Below are 18,278 nucleotides of genomic sequence, written 5' to 3'. Positions count from 1 at the left end.
CATCATCATCATCAACTTTATTTATAAAGCACTTTAAAACAACCACAGCTGACACAAAGTGCTGTACATTGGAACTGTAAAATAAAATTACATGAGATATAAATAAAAAACAAATAAAAGAAGAGTGAAATCATTAATTAAATAACTACTGCATTAAAAAAAGAAACTAAGTCTCACTGAGGTTAAAAGCCAAGGAATAAAAGTGGGTTTTAAGACGTGATTTAAAAGTGGACAGTGAAGGGGCCTCTCTAACATGCATGGGCAAATTATTCCATAATTTTGGAGCCACAATAGAGAAGGCCCTGTCCCCTCTGAGCTTCCTCCTGGATCTCGGTACCTCCAGGAGCAGCTGGTCAGCTGACCTGAGAAACCGACAGGGTATGTGGGGATGAAGAAGCTCAGAGAGGTAAGGCGGGGCAAGACTGTGTACACTCAAAAAAATGAATGAGGTGGATTGTTCAGTGTATATTAATTATTTATTTTCATTTTACTTAAAATATATGTTTTTGTTAAGTTAACATATGTTTTTCTAATCAAGTCTACGTAATTGTGTCTATTATTCAACGTACATAATACTAATGTGTTACTTGATCGCATAACATTTAAGTTAAGTCAATTAGGATCGATATACCTTGTATATCCACAAGGTGGCAGTAATGCAAAAACAGTTGTAATGAAACCGCGCAGAACAAGAAGGTTTCACGGCTTGTGCCTGCTCATGCACAAGACTTCAAATTTAACTGAAAAAGGCTGTTTTGGCGCCAAGCTGCTGTTTCTTTGAGAGGTAAGACCACTTTTTTCTTTGACTATGTTGTGTAGTATCTATATGTCCAGCATGGTTATATTTTGCGTTTGTCTTACAAGACATGTTATATCGTTTGCGTGTGCTTGTTTTACTGGGTCCTGGACATGCTTATTTTGTGGACTGTGTAAGAAACATTTTTATTGTTTTTTGTTTTATTAAGGGATTAGCTACAGGGGTTCATGGGGTTATTCTTTCAAGGGGTTATTTTTCCATTTGCTTTCTTGGGATTCCTTTTCTGTAATCCGAGAGTCGGAAATATCGAATAGGATAGCAAGGATAGCATAAAGTGACATTTAAAATCCAAAAAGTCAAGGGCGAAAGCCACTGTGACACCATTGTTCTGCTCTATCAGTAATCTGTATTATGTAAAAATGGTCTGTAAATACAGCATGTTTCCTAGCGGAGTTATACATATCAATGTAGTTATAAATTACAGTTTGTGAAAGTACACACTTACTTTTTTTAATAAAATTATTCAAGACATATGAGTGGACAGACAATGGAGGTCGACAGACCTGGTGATAATTGCTTCTATAGAAAGTTAGCACATGGCAGTGTCAATCTCTTGCTTTTCTTCTGAGTAGTATTTTATTTAGTTGTAATTCAAACAATAATTTGCTTCTTGAAATTAAGGAATTAATTTTTTTTTTCTTTATAAATCTCAGATCCTGCCTTTACCTGCTCCCTCCTATACTGATGTGGTGTATGTGGTATTGCTGAGCTTGTATGTGGTATGTGAACTGTTATACTTTTAAAAACAAAACTGTTTTATAAGTTAAGTTTTCTTTTGTGACCCATCCCATGCCCCTGTTATTTCTTCTCCACATCTGAACCATGGTTGCAGTTCAAGGGCCTGAGGCATGAAATTCTTTTCAGATCAGCTGTGATCAATATTTTTTGGAACTTGATAAATAACAATAAAAGCTGTAATGGCTCCATTAGCATTTTGTGTAAATGTTTGTGTTAAAATTATAGCTTTAATGAGGTCTTACTACATTAGTTTTAGTTTGTATATGTGTACATATAGTATGTATATTTACAGTACAGTATGTTGTGTTTGTTGACATATTTTCAGGTGGAAGCAGAATATGTGAGGATTACTACTGCTGCACATGTTCCAAGGCTTTTTACACAACTTGACCAATACACTGACCAGCTCATAAAAGTCTTCAAGAAAAAAGGAGGCGTTGCAGGGAAGAAAATTAGACAAACTTTGGCCCCAGCCACACAGGTGCGTTATTCTGTTGGTAGCAAAATATTATGGCTAATAAGATCATTTTCAAATTTAAACAGCTAGTGTATGGTAGCTGCACAGTGCACTTACATTTATATTAAGCAAGACAAAGTTTGGTACTCAAAACGTTGGAAAATTTAAATTACCTAAACATATGTAAAATCTGATCCCTTGATTTAGGTTAAACCAGAAGTGAATGTTTTTATGTTATGTTTTGAATGCAAAAAAGATGATGTATTAGTTTGTCTTTACCTCCATTATGGACATATATAATGTGGTGGAAACCCTGCCCAACAGGTTAACTATTCATGTCCATGTGATGATTAGTTGGTCTTGTGTACATGTCTATCTGTGCAGTGGATATGTCATTCATTTTGCGTATAATGTGAGTTTCTGTCATCCTAAAGTATATCTGTTTTCTCTTCCTGTATCTCTGCCACTCTCTACAGAAGGAAACCATTGAAAAGGGGAGGGAGTGTGTCCTCAGGGCACTACCTTTTTACCTGAATGAAGACCCAAGCATCCTCTTCAAAGAATAATTGGTTGGTAATTTTAGTTTAGTTTTTTATCTGTATTAAACCAAATTTTGAATAACTAATGTTGTTGCATGTTGTAATGTTGTTGTTGTTGTAATTTGCATGGAACCTGTTTAAATGTTTTGGGAAATCTTCTTGTATACCCAAACTATTTATATTTATCGTTGAATCTGTAGTCTAAAATAGTGGCGCACTGGGGTGCATGTTCCTAATATTGTGTTTACGTCATTAAAGGGTAACTTTGGCCCTTTTTCTTTCTTTTTTTAAAACTGGATGCCATTTTTCTATGTTTTTGTGTCTAAGCTACAGCTGTTCAGAGGGAGCTGGAACAAATTACCCTTGCTATCTTTACCATCGAAAGAGCTGATGCCAGCACTCCTCCAGCCGATGTGGGTATAACCATCTAGTGTGTCCTGCATGACCTGGAAGACCTGGCCTCTGCATGTGCACTCTTAATGGGTGGGATATATGCACTGAATCTCAGTTAACCTCAAGACTGAAAGCTAAGAGACAATCAAAAGTATTGAGATTTAAAGGATTTAATTGAGAGATGATACTGCACCAGAAATGTTGAAGGGTGGTGTGTATATTAGCGTTCAAGGCATATTGTTATGAGGTGGAAATATGTTCATATTCAGTTTGTGTTACATTGTGTGCATTGTAAAGGTAATTGCAATACATACTAAAAATAAGGGTAAGTTAGGAGGTTGATCTGATATCCTCGTGTTGGTGTTGTTCCCAGATCATCATACTAAATGTTGTTCCAGGATCAACATTGCAAGTGACCAATCAGAATGTTGTGACGTCATACTTTTGCAACTTCGGGAAAAACCGGCGTAAAACAAAAAACTGTACTTAAGCTGCGTGAAACCGCCTCTGTCCGCCGATCAACTGACCCTAACCCTAACCGTAACCCTTTAATAAACAGTAAGCAGAATTGATATTGTCCTTGCAACATTGGAATTTCATAAATGCACGAATGGCTTGGGATAGAATAACGTCACAACAATGTGATTGGTCACTTGCAATGTTGAACCTGGAACAACATTTTCATGATGGTCTGGGAACAACACCAACACGAGGATATCAGATCATCCAAGTTGGGAATGCAGGATGAATGTATATTTTGTGGACTTTTAAAGACGAACAATTGTTTCCATGTTAAAATGTTTACATCTGAAGTTTTTTGCCCAAACACTGGTAAAATAAATGTTGACAGTGGCGAGTGTTAAATGGTTACTGCTGTGCTGTTGCAAAAAAACTGAACGCTGACAAGCTGTTTTATTGTTAGACCATAATGTTGGCATGTTTTGTTAAAGTTTTATTTGGGATGGTGATGTAATTTTCTTTGATTGCTAATATCAGTGGACTATTTATTATTATTATTATTATTATTATTGTTGTTGTTGTTGTTACATTTTTTTTTTTTTAATTGTGGCTGTTGAGGTGTGGACACTTCACTTTGCATTGTTAAAGGAAAGCACTTCATTGGCATTGTGTTACTGGACTGACCCTAAGCAATCATTGCAAATAGCAACTTTGCTATCCATTTTAGACACTAAAAGAAAAAAACACTCACAGACCTTACTAGCATCACATGTGCATAACTCAAGTGTCATCTTATCAATGTGTTATGTGATCTTCAATGCGTTTTTTTTTCTTCTATTTCTGGTAGATACAGACATTTAATTTAAAGTCTTGATGTTGCATCTGTCTACATACTGTTAATTACTAACCCTAATGAGCTGTTGTGTTTTATTTTGGACTGGGTTTACACAAATGCTCACTGAATGTGTTGGCAATAAAATAAATTTTAAAAAATAAGTTGGATGTACTTAATTCATTTGTGTGGAACCTGTTGACAAAATAGATTTATGTAAAACTAATTAATAAAGCACAAGGTGGCTGAAAATATAATATTTGAATTAATCTAACTTAAATTTAACATTTTACTGCCACAAATAAGAAATGTGTTGAAGTAACTAAACTATCTAACCTGAAAATATATCATCTATGTTCATACAACATAACTTGATTTAGTTAGTCTTAAATATGTCTTGTTAATCTTAAGTAGTTTTTTTAAATTAGATGAACTAAAGATTTTTGCTTTAAACTAACATAATTCAATTTCGTGGAACCTGTTGACAAAATAATTTTAATTAAAGTCAACGTTTCATTTTTTTGAGTGTAGGCATTTAAAAACAAACATAAGAATTTTAAAATTAACTCTAAAAGACACAGGCAGCCAGTGCAGAGAGGCCAGCACGGGGGTTATATGCTCTCTTTTTCGAGTTCCTGTTAGGAGTCGTGCAGCCGCATTTTGAACCAGCTGCAGACGTGAGAGCAATGACTGACTGACCCCCACATAAAGTGAGTTACAGTAGTCCAGGCGGGAAGAAATAAAAGCATGGATCACTGTTTCAAGGTGCTGCCTCGAAAGAAAAGATTTTAGTCTTGCCAGTCGCCTTAAATGATAAAAACTGGACTTCACCACTGCTCTGATTTGGTTGTCCAATTTAAAATCACTGTCCAACTTAAAACCAAGGTCAGTAACAACAGATTTAAAATAGACTTCCAGGGATCCTAAAACAACAGAGGAGGACTCACAGGGACCACTGGGTCCAAACACCAACACTTCTGTTTTCTTTTTATTAAAATTTAAAAAGTTTCGAGCCAACCAAGCTTTAATGTCATCTAGACATGTCAAGAGAGGTTTTATGGAGATGGCATCCTTGCGTTTTAGTGTCAAATAAATTTGGCAGTCATCGGCATAACAGTGAAATGAGATCCCATGCCTTCTAAGGATAGAACCCAGAGGCAGTAGATACAGAGAACAGAGCAGTGGCCCTAAAATTGAGCCCTGTGGGACACCACATGACAGAGGAGCAGAAGACGATTCGTAACCGAGAAGGCTGACAGAGAAAGTTCTATCTGACAAATAAGACCTAAACCAATTGAGTGCAGTGCCACCAATACCCACTACATCATGTAATCGAGAAATTAAAATATTGTGGTCTACTGTGTCAAAGGCAGCAGTTAGGTCAAGCAAGACAAGAACAACATGGTTACCAGAATCACATGCCAGAAGGATGTCATTAAAAACCCTTAGTAATGCAGATTCTGTGCTGTGAAGGGTTTTAAAACCTGACTGAAAAACCTCAAAGATTCCATTTTCATCTAGAAAATCTTTCAGTTGACTAAAAACAATTTTCTCTAAAACCTTGGAGACTAAAGGCAGCTTGGAAATAGGCCTATAGTTCGCTAAAACTGTGTGATCAAGGCCAGGTTTCTTAAGCAGTGGCTGTACTACTGCATGTTTGAAATTTGCAGGAACCACACCAGAAGACAGACTGCTGTTAATAATGTCAAGGACATACTGTTGTATACTAGGAAAAATTTCTTTAAAGAATTGTGGAGGGACAGGATCCCGTGGGGAACCTGTGGGCTTAATATGGCGAACCACATCCTCTAAAGAGGAGAGCGTCACAAGCTCAAACTGAGTGAAAACAGCAGCGCAAGGGACAGAGACAGAGGGGTCAGAGTCAGGAGCTGTGATAAGAGCCCTGATGGTGACAACCTTTTCAATAAAAAAGTTCAGAAAATCATTGCAAATCTCAGGAGAAACTTCCAAACAGACATTCAAAGGAGTATTAAGAACAGTGTCAATGGTCCTAAATAACACACGTGGGTTATGACAGTTGGAAGAAATAATATTTGCAAAATATTCCCTTTTTGCCTCTTTAACAGTGTTCTGGTAGCGATGCCAGCAGTCTTTGAGAATTTGAAATGATACATGCAGTTTATCCTTTTTCCGCCGTGAAAAAAGGTTGCTGTCGAAAAGAGCTTTGAAGCACAAAAATACAGGACTTTTTTGTGTAAGGAGGGCAGCAACACACCTTTGATGGGTCTAGTCTGCTGTAAATGCAATAGAAGAAGGAAAGCGGAAGTGACGCGACTCTTACTATTTAGCAGCGTCTTCAGTGTCCGAGAGTTTAAGGAGAGACGAACTGCAGCCGAAGAAATCTCAGAAATTGAAAAGACATCAGTGAAGAGATCAGCAGACTGTTGGATATCCGAGATAAAGTCACACAGGTGTGTAAAACGGCGTCAATGAGCTAACGCGGGAATACGACTCCTGTAGGACCCTGATCAGAGCTCAGTTTGCAGGCTCAGATCTCAAACCAGCAAGGAGCTACGAGCTGTTTATAATAGGAATAACACAAGTTTCTCTCGCTCTCTTTTTAATGAAAACCTTTCAGCCCGAAGTTCAGTGAGACACGGGAGGGGCGTGACTAGTAAAAAGGCGGCTTTACACGTTTAAATCAAAGATACGTACAGAGAAAGTGGGGCAGGTCCAGATAGTCCTGAAATACCTCCTATTATGTCTCCTTATTCTAGCTACTTTTCCTCGACCTTGAAGGAAAGCGTAACGAGGCCGATTAAAGGTGTGAATGAGAATTAATAAGCACTTTAAAAGAGAAGCACAGTTCAGAGAGCTGCAGTGACTCCAGACTGTGCAAGAGATGGACTACAAAACCCGCAGCTGGGTTCTTATAAACGAGGTTAACAAGGGGTTCAATATTCGCCATTTCAGCAATGTTTCTGTTATGTATTCAATAAATTATAATGCTGTATACGTATACATCTATACTTATATTTAATAGTCCTTTATTTATCCAGGTAAAAAATCTCATTTCAAAGAGAGTCCTGGCATCATGGCAGCAAAACTCAAAAAACATGTACCACATAAGCACATAACAATTAAATCAAATACAATATCCTGTACAAACATGTGAAAAATATAGAGTAACAGATCATTAAGAGCAACCAGTCTAGACCAGTTAATGGCACTTGCTGGTTTCCCCTAGACTCTATAAGCAGGGAATTTACCCAATGTGTTGTATAATATGTAATATGTTATGTGATTAGGTAGAGGATCTTAGGGGGTCTTTTTGTCCCTCTCGAGGGTTACTGCCACAGGGCTTAAATCTGGAACTCTCCACCATTTGACCCTAGAACTGATGAAGCTTCTCGGATGAGAGGTGAAACGTCTTCAAGCAACTTAAAGAAGTCCAGACACTTTTCTTTCCAAGCTCCTTAGACTATAATATGTAATATAAATTTATGCAATGTCATTTATGTAAATTTGTATAGATTATATTATATCTTATATACCTATTATGATATGCTATCTTATATTACAATGTGAATTTGAAGAGAAATTTATTTTGACAGTAGTCATAACAGCAATAAAAATAATATATTACTAAAAATGACACCACTGATGGTGAAAAAACAACCACATAACAGCAGTAACCTGTTGTGTATCTCTTATGTGTTTGTGGAGATGTGCATGGCTTCAGCCCCAGGTGTCTGACCAAGGTCAGAAACGGATTCCGGATGTCATTAAATTACAGTTTTTGTTACTCTGGGAGGAAGTTATTCTCTGTAATGTGATGTGTCATTACCCAGAGCTCATGAGCGACTAATGTGGAGATGGATGCGTAGGTGAGGGTGGGACCATAAACTGATGGCTTTGCTTTTACGCTCAGCTCTCTCATCACCACAACAGACATCAATGCACTGATGTCTGTTATCGGAGAGTGGGATTATGTCTGGAACCTATCTCAGCTGTCGTAGTGCAGGAAGCTTGGTACACCCTGGACAGGTCGCCAACCTGATGCAGGGCTAACACACAGAGACAGACAACCATTCTTACTCAGATTCTTGCCTATGGGCAACCAGTCACCAATTAACCTAACCCCACTAACTGCATGCCTTTGAAATATGGGAGGAAGCTGGAGTACCCGGAGAGAACCCACATGTACCACATAAGCGATATGGGATATGTTGTCAAAAAGAGTGTGTAATTGGCACGGGTAGATGCCTCAAAGCTTTGAGTAGAGCACCAAAACTTTCTCTATTATGTTACTCTTGACAGAGTCCTCACCATAAGTGTTTACAGTGGACCTGCACATTTTGCTGTTCCTCAGTAATACTGGTATTTGATGAAACATGGCAGAACTTAAATGAACTGTCTTTTCAGTTGTGCACACTGACTGAGCTAATAATGTGAAGATAAATCCAAATGAGAATATTGCAGCTGAAAGCTTTTCACTGCTGTTGCAGTACTCGTTAATACAAAAACCCTGTAAGATGTATCTCGCAAATATTTATAAAAAAACAATCTTATCATTCCTCCACTTTATTTATCGTTTTCATATTTTGTCTCAAAACATTTGTCACATTTGTGTTTCCCTGTCATCTCATTAGTAACCTTTTTGTTGTGTCCGTTTGTCCCTCAAGACCTCCCACAACAACATGAAGTGTGAGGAAGAGGAGGGTCTGGATGACCAGCAGGTCTGTAACCAGGAGAGAAATTCCAGTCTGAACAAGCAGAGCCCAGAGCTCCCACAGATTAAAGAGGAACAGGAGGAAGTCTCCACCACTCAGGATGTAGACTCGCTTGTAGTGAAGCAGGAGGCTGAAGGAATCATCGTCTGGACTGGGGAAGAGCGGCTCAGACTACTGGATACAATCTGGAAATGTGAAAAACATGACAAAGGCATGTAATATTCTTAGTAAAAACAAATATGACTCGTGTAGGATTCCAAACGAGACACCAAATTACTTTTACTTTTAGAGGTAGAGGATGAATTTAAGAGCCAAATGCAAGTATCATTATACGTCTATTATTATACCTTTCCTAAGATAACTCTATACTTTCTATCAGTCAGCTGATAAACTGACTTAAATTCTTAGACTGAAGAGGTGAGACTAGATTTTAATGCAGCATTTTGTCCAAACTGAATACAATTCTTTGCTTACTGAAGCTGAATCATTTTTAAATTCTTTATATTTACCCACAAATGTTGCTAAAAGTTTAGAAAGAAACAATCTTGAGAATGTAAATAATGGTACAACCCAAAAATAACATAAAATGGAACTTAATTTATTCCCAGTTAGATGTTTGTGCTCAGTAAACAGAGATGGGCAATAACACGTTACTATAATCCGATTACTTTTTCAAGTAATCAAGTAAGGGATTACTATTGCAAAAAAGGTAATTAGATTACTGTTACTTTACCGTAAGCACGCTGCGTTACTGCGTTACTATAACCGTGATTTATTTATTTATTTATTTTTTTGCAAGAGTGTCTCATGACAATGACGTAAGCGAGTGTGACGTTTGTGGCAACAGCTGTGTGCAGATCAACAATGGATAATATATCGAGTGCAGGAGAGAGTATGAGCATGCAGCGTTTGAAACGTGGAAGTACTGACCTTACTTACTAAAAAGTGACAAAAACATTAGCGTACGCTTTGCACTGCGTGGGAAGAAAACTTCTTTTTACAGCGAAAAAACCCCATCAACTTCCAAGAAAGCACCCAGTACACTACCACGTAATGGGAAATTCAGAGAAACTCGCGGATTCTTCCACTGACCGCTGCGGCACACCTGCACCACTTGCATTTATTTGAAAGACTCAGTACAAACACAAAAAATATTATATTTTTATGTGCTGGAAGGTGCAGAAAATAGGTTTAAATGTTAAAACAATTTTTTTTCCAGTCAGAGAATGTTGAATATAATTAAATTTTTGCTTGATGCATAAAGTTAAAAGATTAAAACTAATAAAACAAGTTTTAAAAAGAGACTTTTCCTTTTGATTACATTTTGTATGCTGGATTATGCAGAAAAAGTAGAATTGGGCTGAAAGATCTATCGCTTCATCACCTATTCAGGTTGTAAATCATGTTTTTAAAAAGTAACTAAGTAATTAATTACTTTTGAAAATAAGTAATCAGTAAAGTAACGGGATTACTTTTTGGGGAAGTAGTCAGTAATTAGTTACTGACTACTTTTTTCAAGTAACTTGACCAACACTGTCAGTAAACATAGTAAAAACATTGTTACTGCCTTGAAAACTCCAAGGATAGGAAATGTAATTCCAGCGAAAATAGGACAAGATTCAAATATTTTAATAACAAACAATAAAATGTTATGTTGCGTAGATAAATATTTTTTGTTTAATTCATCTTTTAACTTTTGAATTTTTGTTCAAAATTCTTTTTTTTTTTTTTGGAGTTAGTTTTATTCAAGTAAAACATCATTCAGTTTTGGTCATAATTTAGACATTTAAATTGTTTTAGTCTAGTTTAAGTTAACTAAATATCATAAAACTTTCATAGACAAAATCTAAAGTTGATTTAATTGACTAAACAATAAAGTGGTTTGTTGGGTTTTTACTGAAGAGTGTTGCTCCACATGGTTTGCAAAGCATCTTATTTTCATTGACATTATATCTGAAATGTCTCTGTGCATGTACTCTTCTCTGCTTCCTAAATGTTGAGATTTCGTCACATTTTGATTAGAAACTGGAGGTATGGGAGTTGGCTAAACCCACTCTCCGAACCTGTTTACCAGGTGCAGATTAAATGTGCACATCTAACGTCACTGCACAAGAAGATTACTTCTGATTGGATCACTTACAAACTTGTCCAGCCTTTCTAAACAAATGACATTGTTCTGATTGGATTGGAGAGCATTCACACTGTGTGCATAAATGCTTAACAGCTCTTTCATGTGGTGAACAAAATATGGGTTTGATCACTGCGTGCTGTAATGTGATCATATGCCTCCATCTTGACAGTGTAAAACTTTAGGTTCTGCAGCTCTTGGAATAAATATAAAATTTTCACCAAGTGCTATTTTATATCTATTTAATCAAATACAAAAATGTATATTTCTAAATATAATCATAGTAGTCCTAACCAACTGGTATAGTAGTGGTGGACAAGCAGAGGACAATGGCCATAGTAATAAAGGTAGATAATACCAAGTGATAGCAACATCAGGATGAAGGAGAACGAGAAGCTTTGAGAAGCTGAAACATTGGTCTCAGTGGTAATGGAAGCACTCTGTGCAGTGACCTTCAAGCTAGGCGAGTGGCTCCCCGGAACAACATCCAAGATCTCTGTCCAGAACAATGCAGTCAAACATTGTTTGAACAGCATATTTTGGCCATATCATAATTTTATGCATATTTTTAAACTTTGAGCTGTATAAACTTGAGTGCTTATTGGACTTAAGCATATCAGGTGATGTTTATTTGCGTAATGAGTGAAGGCGTGGTCTAAGGATGTCACCACTTTATAGAAATGTGTGCATAATTTTTAGGCAGCTTCTCTTCCTCAGGCAAAATGGGCCAAAAGAGAAATTTAAAAGACTCTTAAAACTCAAAAAATGTGTACGGTCTTTCAGAGGGATGCAGCACTTTTGAAATTGCTCAAATATTGGGGCGTGACCACAGGACCATCAAACATTTTGTTGCAAAGATTTTTTTTTTTTTTTTAGAAGGCACTTTCTTCAAGCAGTGGTACGGGAAAAATCTGCATCTTTCAAGAAGACCATGAATTTTATGCAGGACAATCGCATGCATCGAAGTATTCCACTGAATGGCTAGCCTTAAGGATGAAAAAATAATGACATGGCCCCCTTCCTCACCGGACCTAAAGCCTATTGAGAGCCTGTGGGCCCTGCTTAAATGGGAGATTTACAGGATGGGAAAACAATACACCTCTCTGAACAGTGTCTGGGATGCTGTGGTTGCTGCTGCACAAGCGGTTGGTCATCAACAGATTAAGACGCTGACAGACTCCATGAATTGAAGGGTTATGACAGTTATTGAAAAGAAGGGTGGTTATATTGGTCACTGATTTTTATTTATTTATTTATTAATTTTTTGACACGGCAGAAATGTTTATATGTAAATTTTGAGTTGTTTTATTATTTTCATATGTTTAAAGTGAAAATAATCTTTTATCAGATGCGTTTTTTCTATTATGTTTGTCCCTTCAGACTTCCTGCAACAACATGTCTGTAAGCAAGAGGAGGATCTGGATGACCAGCAAGTTTTTAACCAGGGGGGCAACTTGAGTCTTGACCAGGAGGACCCAGAGCTTCCACAGATTAAAGAGGAACCAGAGGAACTCTGCACTAGTCAGGTGCTTGTGCTGAAGGTCGAGACTGATACCTTTATGGTGACTTCTACTTATGAGGAACCTGAACCAAACAGTGACCAGCTTCTTTCTTACAACTCTCCTGAACCAGAAAGTCGAGATGAGGATGAAAGTGAGCATGTAGACTCAGGATCAAAAAGAAATGCAAAGCCTGAGAAGAGAGGACATCACAGAAACAGTAACACAGCAGACGGCTGTCCTGTGTCAGAGAGTCAGTGTGGAACTGACACAAGTAAAAAGTCTTTAAAATGTGACACTTGTGGAAAAACCTTTGAATATAAATACAAACTGACAAAACACCAGAGAGTCCACACAGGTGAGAAGCCACATTCTTGTAGCACTTGTGGAAAAATTTTTAGTTACATGTCTGCGTTAAAAACTCACATGAGAAGTCACACAGGTGAGAAGCCATATTCTTGTAGCATATGTGGAAAAATATTTAGTTACCTGTCTGCATTAAAAACTCACATGAGAAGTCACACAGGTGAGAAACCACATTGTTGTAGCACATGCGGGAAAAGGTTCAGTGATCTGATGAACTTGAAATCTCATATAAGAGTCCATACTGGTGAGAAGCCATATTCCTGTAGCACCTGTGGAAAAAGATACAGTGATAGGACGAACTTGAAAACTCACATGAGAATTCACACAGGTGAGAAGCCATATTCCTGTAACCTCTGTGGTAAAAGATACAGTGATAGGACAAACTTGAAAACTCACATGAGAACGCACACAGGTGAAAAGCCATATTTCTGTAGCACCTGTGCGAAAAGATTCACTTATAGGATACAGTTGAGAAGACACATGAAAATCCATGTTTGTTAAAAGCTTCCTTCTTAGATAATGTTTGAAAGCTGTTAGGTGGAACAGTTTAATAGTGGAGCACATGTTCATGAGGAACCAAATCACTTCAAAGCCTGAAGGAAGCGCTCATACCATTTTCAGGTCAATATGGTATATATCCTGTCTAGAATAGTAATTAACTCTACTCTCTGAATTGTTTATTCCAATTGTTAGCCTTTTTTTTGTATAAGGAAAACACTGATTTTACAGCCATCCATCCCTTTTATGGCACTTTTCCAGGGCCAAATGTTAGGGCAGTCTAGGCAGAGAATTATAGACATCACTCATCCCGACAACCTGCTTCAGCTCATTTGGGGGACACCAAGGCATTAGGTTCTAGGTTAGCGATAATATATAATTTCTGTAGTGTGGCCCGGGTCTGCCCTTGGGCCCCTTTGTGTTGGAACACCTCACCTAGGAAAAGCTCAGGAGGCATCCTATTCAGATGTCTGAGCCACCTCAATTGGCTGCATGCCACATTATTTTTATTATTTAAGTCGTGTACATAGAACAAGATACAAAGCCTTAAAACGTGTTAAAAACACAACAGCCTTGATAAACATGGAGCAGTTAGGATCTAAAAGCAGGGTTCATCACGTCATCACTTAAAGACCAGATGACAACAAGCCAGATACCCCATGCTCCTATGAGGATAAAGAGCTGGACCTGAACCTGTGGTTCGATTAACACAGTCATTTCTCTTGTACCCTGGCATAGATCTTTCCAGGAGTCAGAATAATGTGTTGCCTCTGTAATTGGAGCACATCTTCCAGTCCCCCCTTCTTAGGCTACCACTCCAGTCAGAGTTGTAGCCTTAGATTGAAAAAGCAGAGAGGTGTGTCAGCCAAGAAAGTGCCACAACATTCAGAGTGTTGAGAAACTCATGGTGAATCTCATCCACCCCAGCAGCCCTGCCACCAAGGAGTTGTTTAACTACCTCAATGACCTCAGCCCCAGTTACGGGCAAGTCATCCCCCTAGTTTCCAGACTCTACTTCATGTACAGAAAGCATGTCAGTGGGATTCAGAAAATCCTTCAGGTTGTCTATTTCTTGTTTCCTCAGTTCAAGTCAGCAGCACCCCACCCATACTATACACCATATGAGTACAGCACCACTTTGCCCTCCTGAGTCACTTGGTAGTTTGCCAGAATCTCTTTGAGGGAGATCAAAAGTCTTGTTTCATGGATTAACCAGACTCCTGCACCAGAGATTTTGTTTCAGCTTCTTCCAGAGCCACACTCTGCTTGGCCCAGTGGAATCTGTTTCCTTTGGAATCCCACAGGATAACCACAGGAGCTCTTTCAGTTTGACAACTCCCTTCACCTTGGTTATTCACCATCTGTACAGGGATTACCCCATAACAGGCAACTCCCAGCCATAGCTCTGTGCAGGTGCCTCAACAGTGAAGGTGCAGAACATGGTCCACTCAGACTCAATGTGCCCAGGCTTCCTCAGAAAACTGCTACTTGATCCATCTCACCACCAGGTGGTGATCAGTTGGCAGCTCTGTTCCTCTATTCACTCATGTGTCCAAGACCACCAATAAAACATTGACAAAATCTATCCTTGACCTTTGACCTGGGGTGTCCTAGTACCACATGCACTTATGCGAATAACTTATGCTCAGACATGGTGGTTGGCACAAAAGTCCAGTGACAAAACATCACAAAAAATCACACCCCTCTAATGTTCATGTCTACATGATATTGCACACTAAAGTCTAAAAATAGGAAAATAAATTGTCCAGATGTGTCACTTTCCAGCACCCCACCTACTGACTTTAATAAAGCTGGATATTCTGAACTGTCATTCACCTATAATCAGGACCAGGACCTGTTCCCTGACCCAAAGGTGCAGGGGAAAAGACACACTCGTCCACTGGGAAAACCCTATTGTACAGACAGTGAACTTGGTGGGATATTAGTATACCCATCCCTGCCTGTTGCCTTTCTGTGTATGGGGAATCTAGAGTTTGGAAGAGTCTGGAACGTCTCCAGCGCCTGAGCCATGCATTCAGGTGAACCTTACTATGTCTATATCCAGTCCCTCTCAATCTCATGCACTAACTCAGATTTATGTCCTACCAGAGAGGTGACATTCTATTTGTCAACTTCAGTTTTCCTACCATGAGCCAGGGTTACAACTCCTGGAGCCTCTGCCCTTCACTGCGACCCAAAATGCATTGCACCCGCCCTCTACAGTGCTTTCTGCAGGTGCGGAGTCTGCAAGAGCCCCATGGGTTAAGGCGTGCCCACCAGGTGTTCTCTCTTAAGCCTCCTCCCTAGGCCTGGCATAGGGATAGGCACCAGTATCCATGTCCTGGGCAGGGTGAACTGGTCCCTTGTTTTTCCTTGCTTCAAAGGGGTCACCTAAATCGCTCATCGCTGGCCCCTCACACAGGGACAATTTGCCTGGGAGACCCTACCAGGGTCAAGCCTCTGACATCATAGCCACTGTGATCACTGGGACAAACAAGCCTGGCTAATTTTACATTTGTCTGTATTTGTACTTTTGTTATTCTTTTAAGTTGTAGAGGTGATACTAAAAACATATAAAACAGCTTAAAACAGCTGTAGATTGAAGTTCTTAATCGTTTTTACTAAACTAAGCTTTGTTGTACAAAATAAAGCATGAATTTTATTTGGCTTGTTGCTTTTGTTTAATAGCCTAGATTTCTCTGTCATTCAATAAAGAGGTTTTACTACACAGGAGTAGAAGCTGTAAATTGACACACACAAGACAAATAATATTGAGTCATTATCAATTCATATGTTGTGATGTAGGCTTAAATTTCAATATGCACTTAAAAGTTATGTTTATAAAGTTTACATAAAACCTTAAATAAATCTTTTTGAGACCAACTCTTTTTCTGAACTGTGATCTCTAAGACAGGTGTGTCCAAACGTTTTGCAAAGAAGGTCAGATTTGGTGAGGTGAAAATGTGTGGGGGCCCACCATTCAGCCTGACATTCTTTGAACCATTAGTATTAAATGCAAATTACGTATTGAAATGTTTTTTTAATTTGAAAATGGCATAGTTATCATGTCTTCACATAAACACAAATAAATTCAAACAAGTTTTTATCCACATACAATAAAGAAAAAGTCTATCTGGGGAAAAAAAAACTTCAGGAAGATTAAACGTATCTGAGTTTGTTTTTAATATTAAATATTATTCACTATTAAATGCTCCCTGTAAACTGCTGGATTCAAAACGTGAGCACAGGCATATTGTAACAGTGACTGAATCAGTGGATCACTCGCTCTTCTTTTTTTTAAACTGACAATCAAAGAACAAATATATATTATTTGATTTTGAATTGCCTATCAAAAGGAAATAGTACTTGTTTTGATTATTTCAATTTTAGATTTGGATCAAAAATATGAAATGTAAAAAAGGGCTGCTGGAACAAATTTAATTTTAAAATTCAATTTGTCTGCTTTACGAGACCTGGTTTCATTGTCCATTGGAAAATTAAAGAATTAATGATACACTGATTGAAAAGAGTCTGTGCATATTCAAAATTGGGGTTTTGATCATCAGAAAAAAGAATAGAAGTATGAAATAAATTCGCTGATATTTTAGAATTTATTCACCTCAGAAGACCAAACCAATAGCCTGCATTAATTTGAAGGGTGATACAGAGATCTCAATTACATTGAAAAAGCCAGGTCTTACTCAAAGACAGTGGTTTTATGTTACAGAGGTGACAGTCGGTTAGTCTTTATCTCTATTTTAAGAATAATTTCTCACACAGTACTCTGTAGTAGTAGTAGTAATAATAATAATAATAATTTATTATTGCACTTTATTTGTGGGCACCTTTACTCAAGGTCCTTACAAAGCATAGAAGACAAACTCATTCTCAGGATCATGTTATCTTCGGACTCTACTGCAGAAGAGTATCAAATAAGTTTTCGCAAAATCCGCAGACAGTTACTGCTTGGTTTCTTTAGGAGTATGAAACTGTGATTTACTGTTTACTTCTGTCAGATCAGTAACACCATCTGAGCCGGTTCTAGACAGGCGAGGGGGCAGAGAGAAATGTGAATATTAACAAAACTTTAAAAAGTAGGCCAAGTTACAAAGAAAAAGGCAATAAATCAAGTCTTGAAAAATAAAACTGAAAAATAGAAATACAGAATAAAAAAAAATCTCCATCCAGATCTTTACAACCAACAACATAAAATCTATCTTAATTAAATGGCCTAATTCTCAAATAAATTTGCAAAATAAAGTATGAATAAAATAAGACATTCATTTCATGGAAACTCAAATTAACAGAGTCACATTAAACGCCTGCCGTAGCGTTCTTCACAGCTGCACTTCACCTTAAAGGTGGGTTGATAAATTGCATTTAGCTTAACCACAATACTTTCACATGTGTTCTTTATATACCTGAGTCCAGCTTCAAGGCGGTGGCAAGAGTCAAAACCTGCGGTCCACCCACTTTAGGCACAGTCCGTGTTGAGCGTTACTTCCGCTACACCAAGTTTAAAACAAAGTCTCGCAACTAAAGGAAAAATTAAAAAAATATTTAAAACAAATACAAAATTAAAACATTAAAATAATTCACTGTCAGTTACATTGTGACGATAGAGATTGGCTGCATAATTTTGCTCTGCTCTGATTTGCATACTAACAGTGCTGGGGTGAGTGGGGCAGCCTGCGCACAGAGCACGGAGGGAAACAACTAACAAGACATGAAACCCATTATCTCATCATTATCTTTATGAGACCCGCGATGTAAAATGAGACAGTGCTTAACTTGAATCATTGGGAGGGCGCTAGTACAAGTTTCCGACTAGCCTGCCGGAAACACAATGAAGAAGAAG

At 37.9% G+C, this 18,278-nt stretch overlaps 1 protein-coding gene and 1 long non-coding RNA gene across 2 annotated transcripts; both read left to right on the top strand.

Moving 5' to 3' along the window:
- The first annotated feature begins 697 nt into the window (after positions 1-697).
- LOC146612904 (uncharacterized) lies at positions 698-2,582 on the top strand. The gene is made up of 4 exons (XR_014907062.1): positions 698-784; positions 1,471-1,536; positions 1,881-2,036; positions 2,489-2,582. It is a non-coding gene; the product is annotated as an uncharacterized LOC146612904 (long non-coding RNA).
- Positions 2,583-6,613: 4,031 nt separating this feature from the next.
- On the top strand, positions 6,614-13,423 carry LOC146612903 (uncharacterized). The gene is made up of 3 exons (XM_085378394.1): positions 6,614-6,667; positions 8,882-9,140; positions 12,438-13,423. Exons 2-3 carry the CDS (start codon positions 8,897-8,899, stop codon positions 13,421-13,423), a joined length of 1,230 nt encoding a protein of 409 aa, XP_085234520.1. The 5' UTR covers positions 6,614-6,667; positions 8,882-8,896.
- Positions 13,424-18,278: the final 4,855 nt, after the last annotated feature.

This window comes from Diplotaxodon limnothrissa, linkage group LG18 (assembly GCF_057381915.1).
Source record: "Diplotaxodon limnothrissa isolate DT_005_m linkage group LG18, D_limnothrissa_male_GT1.1, whole genome shotgun sequence".
NCBI classification, from domain to species: domain Eukaryota; kingdom Metazoa; phylum Chordata; class Actinopteri; order Cichliformes; family Cichlidae; genus Diplotaxodon; species Diplotaxodon limnothrissa.
The sequence above is the reverse complement of the archived record's forward strand: the minus strand, read 5'-3'. Positions and strand labels throughout refer to the sequence as shown.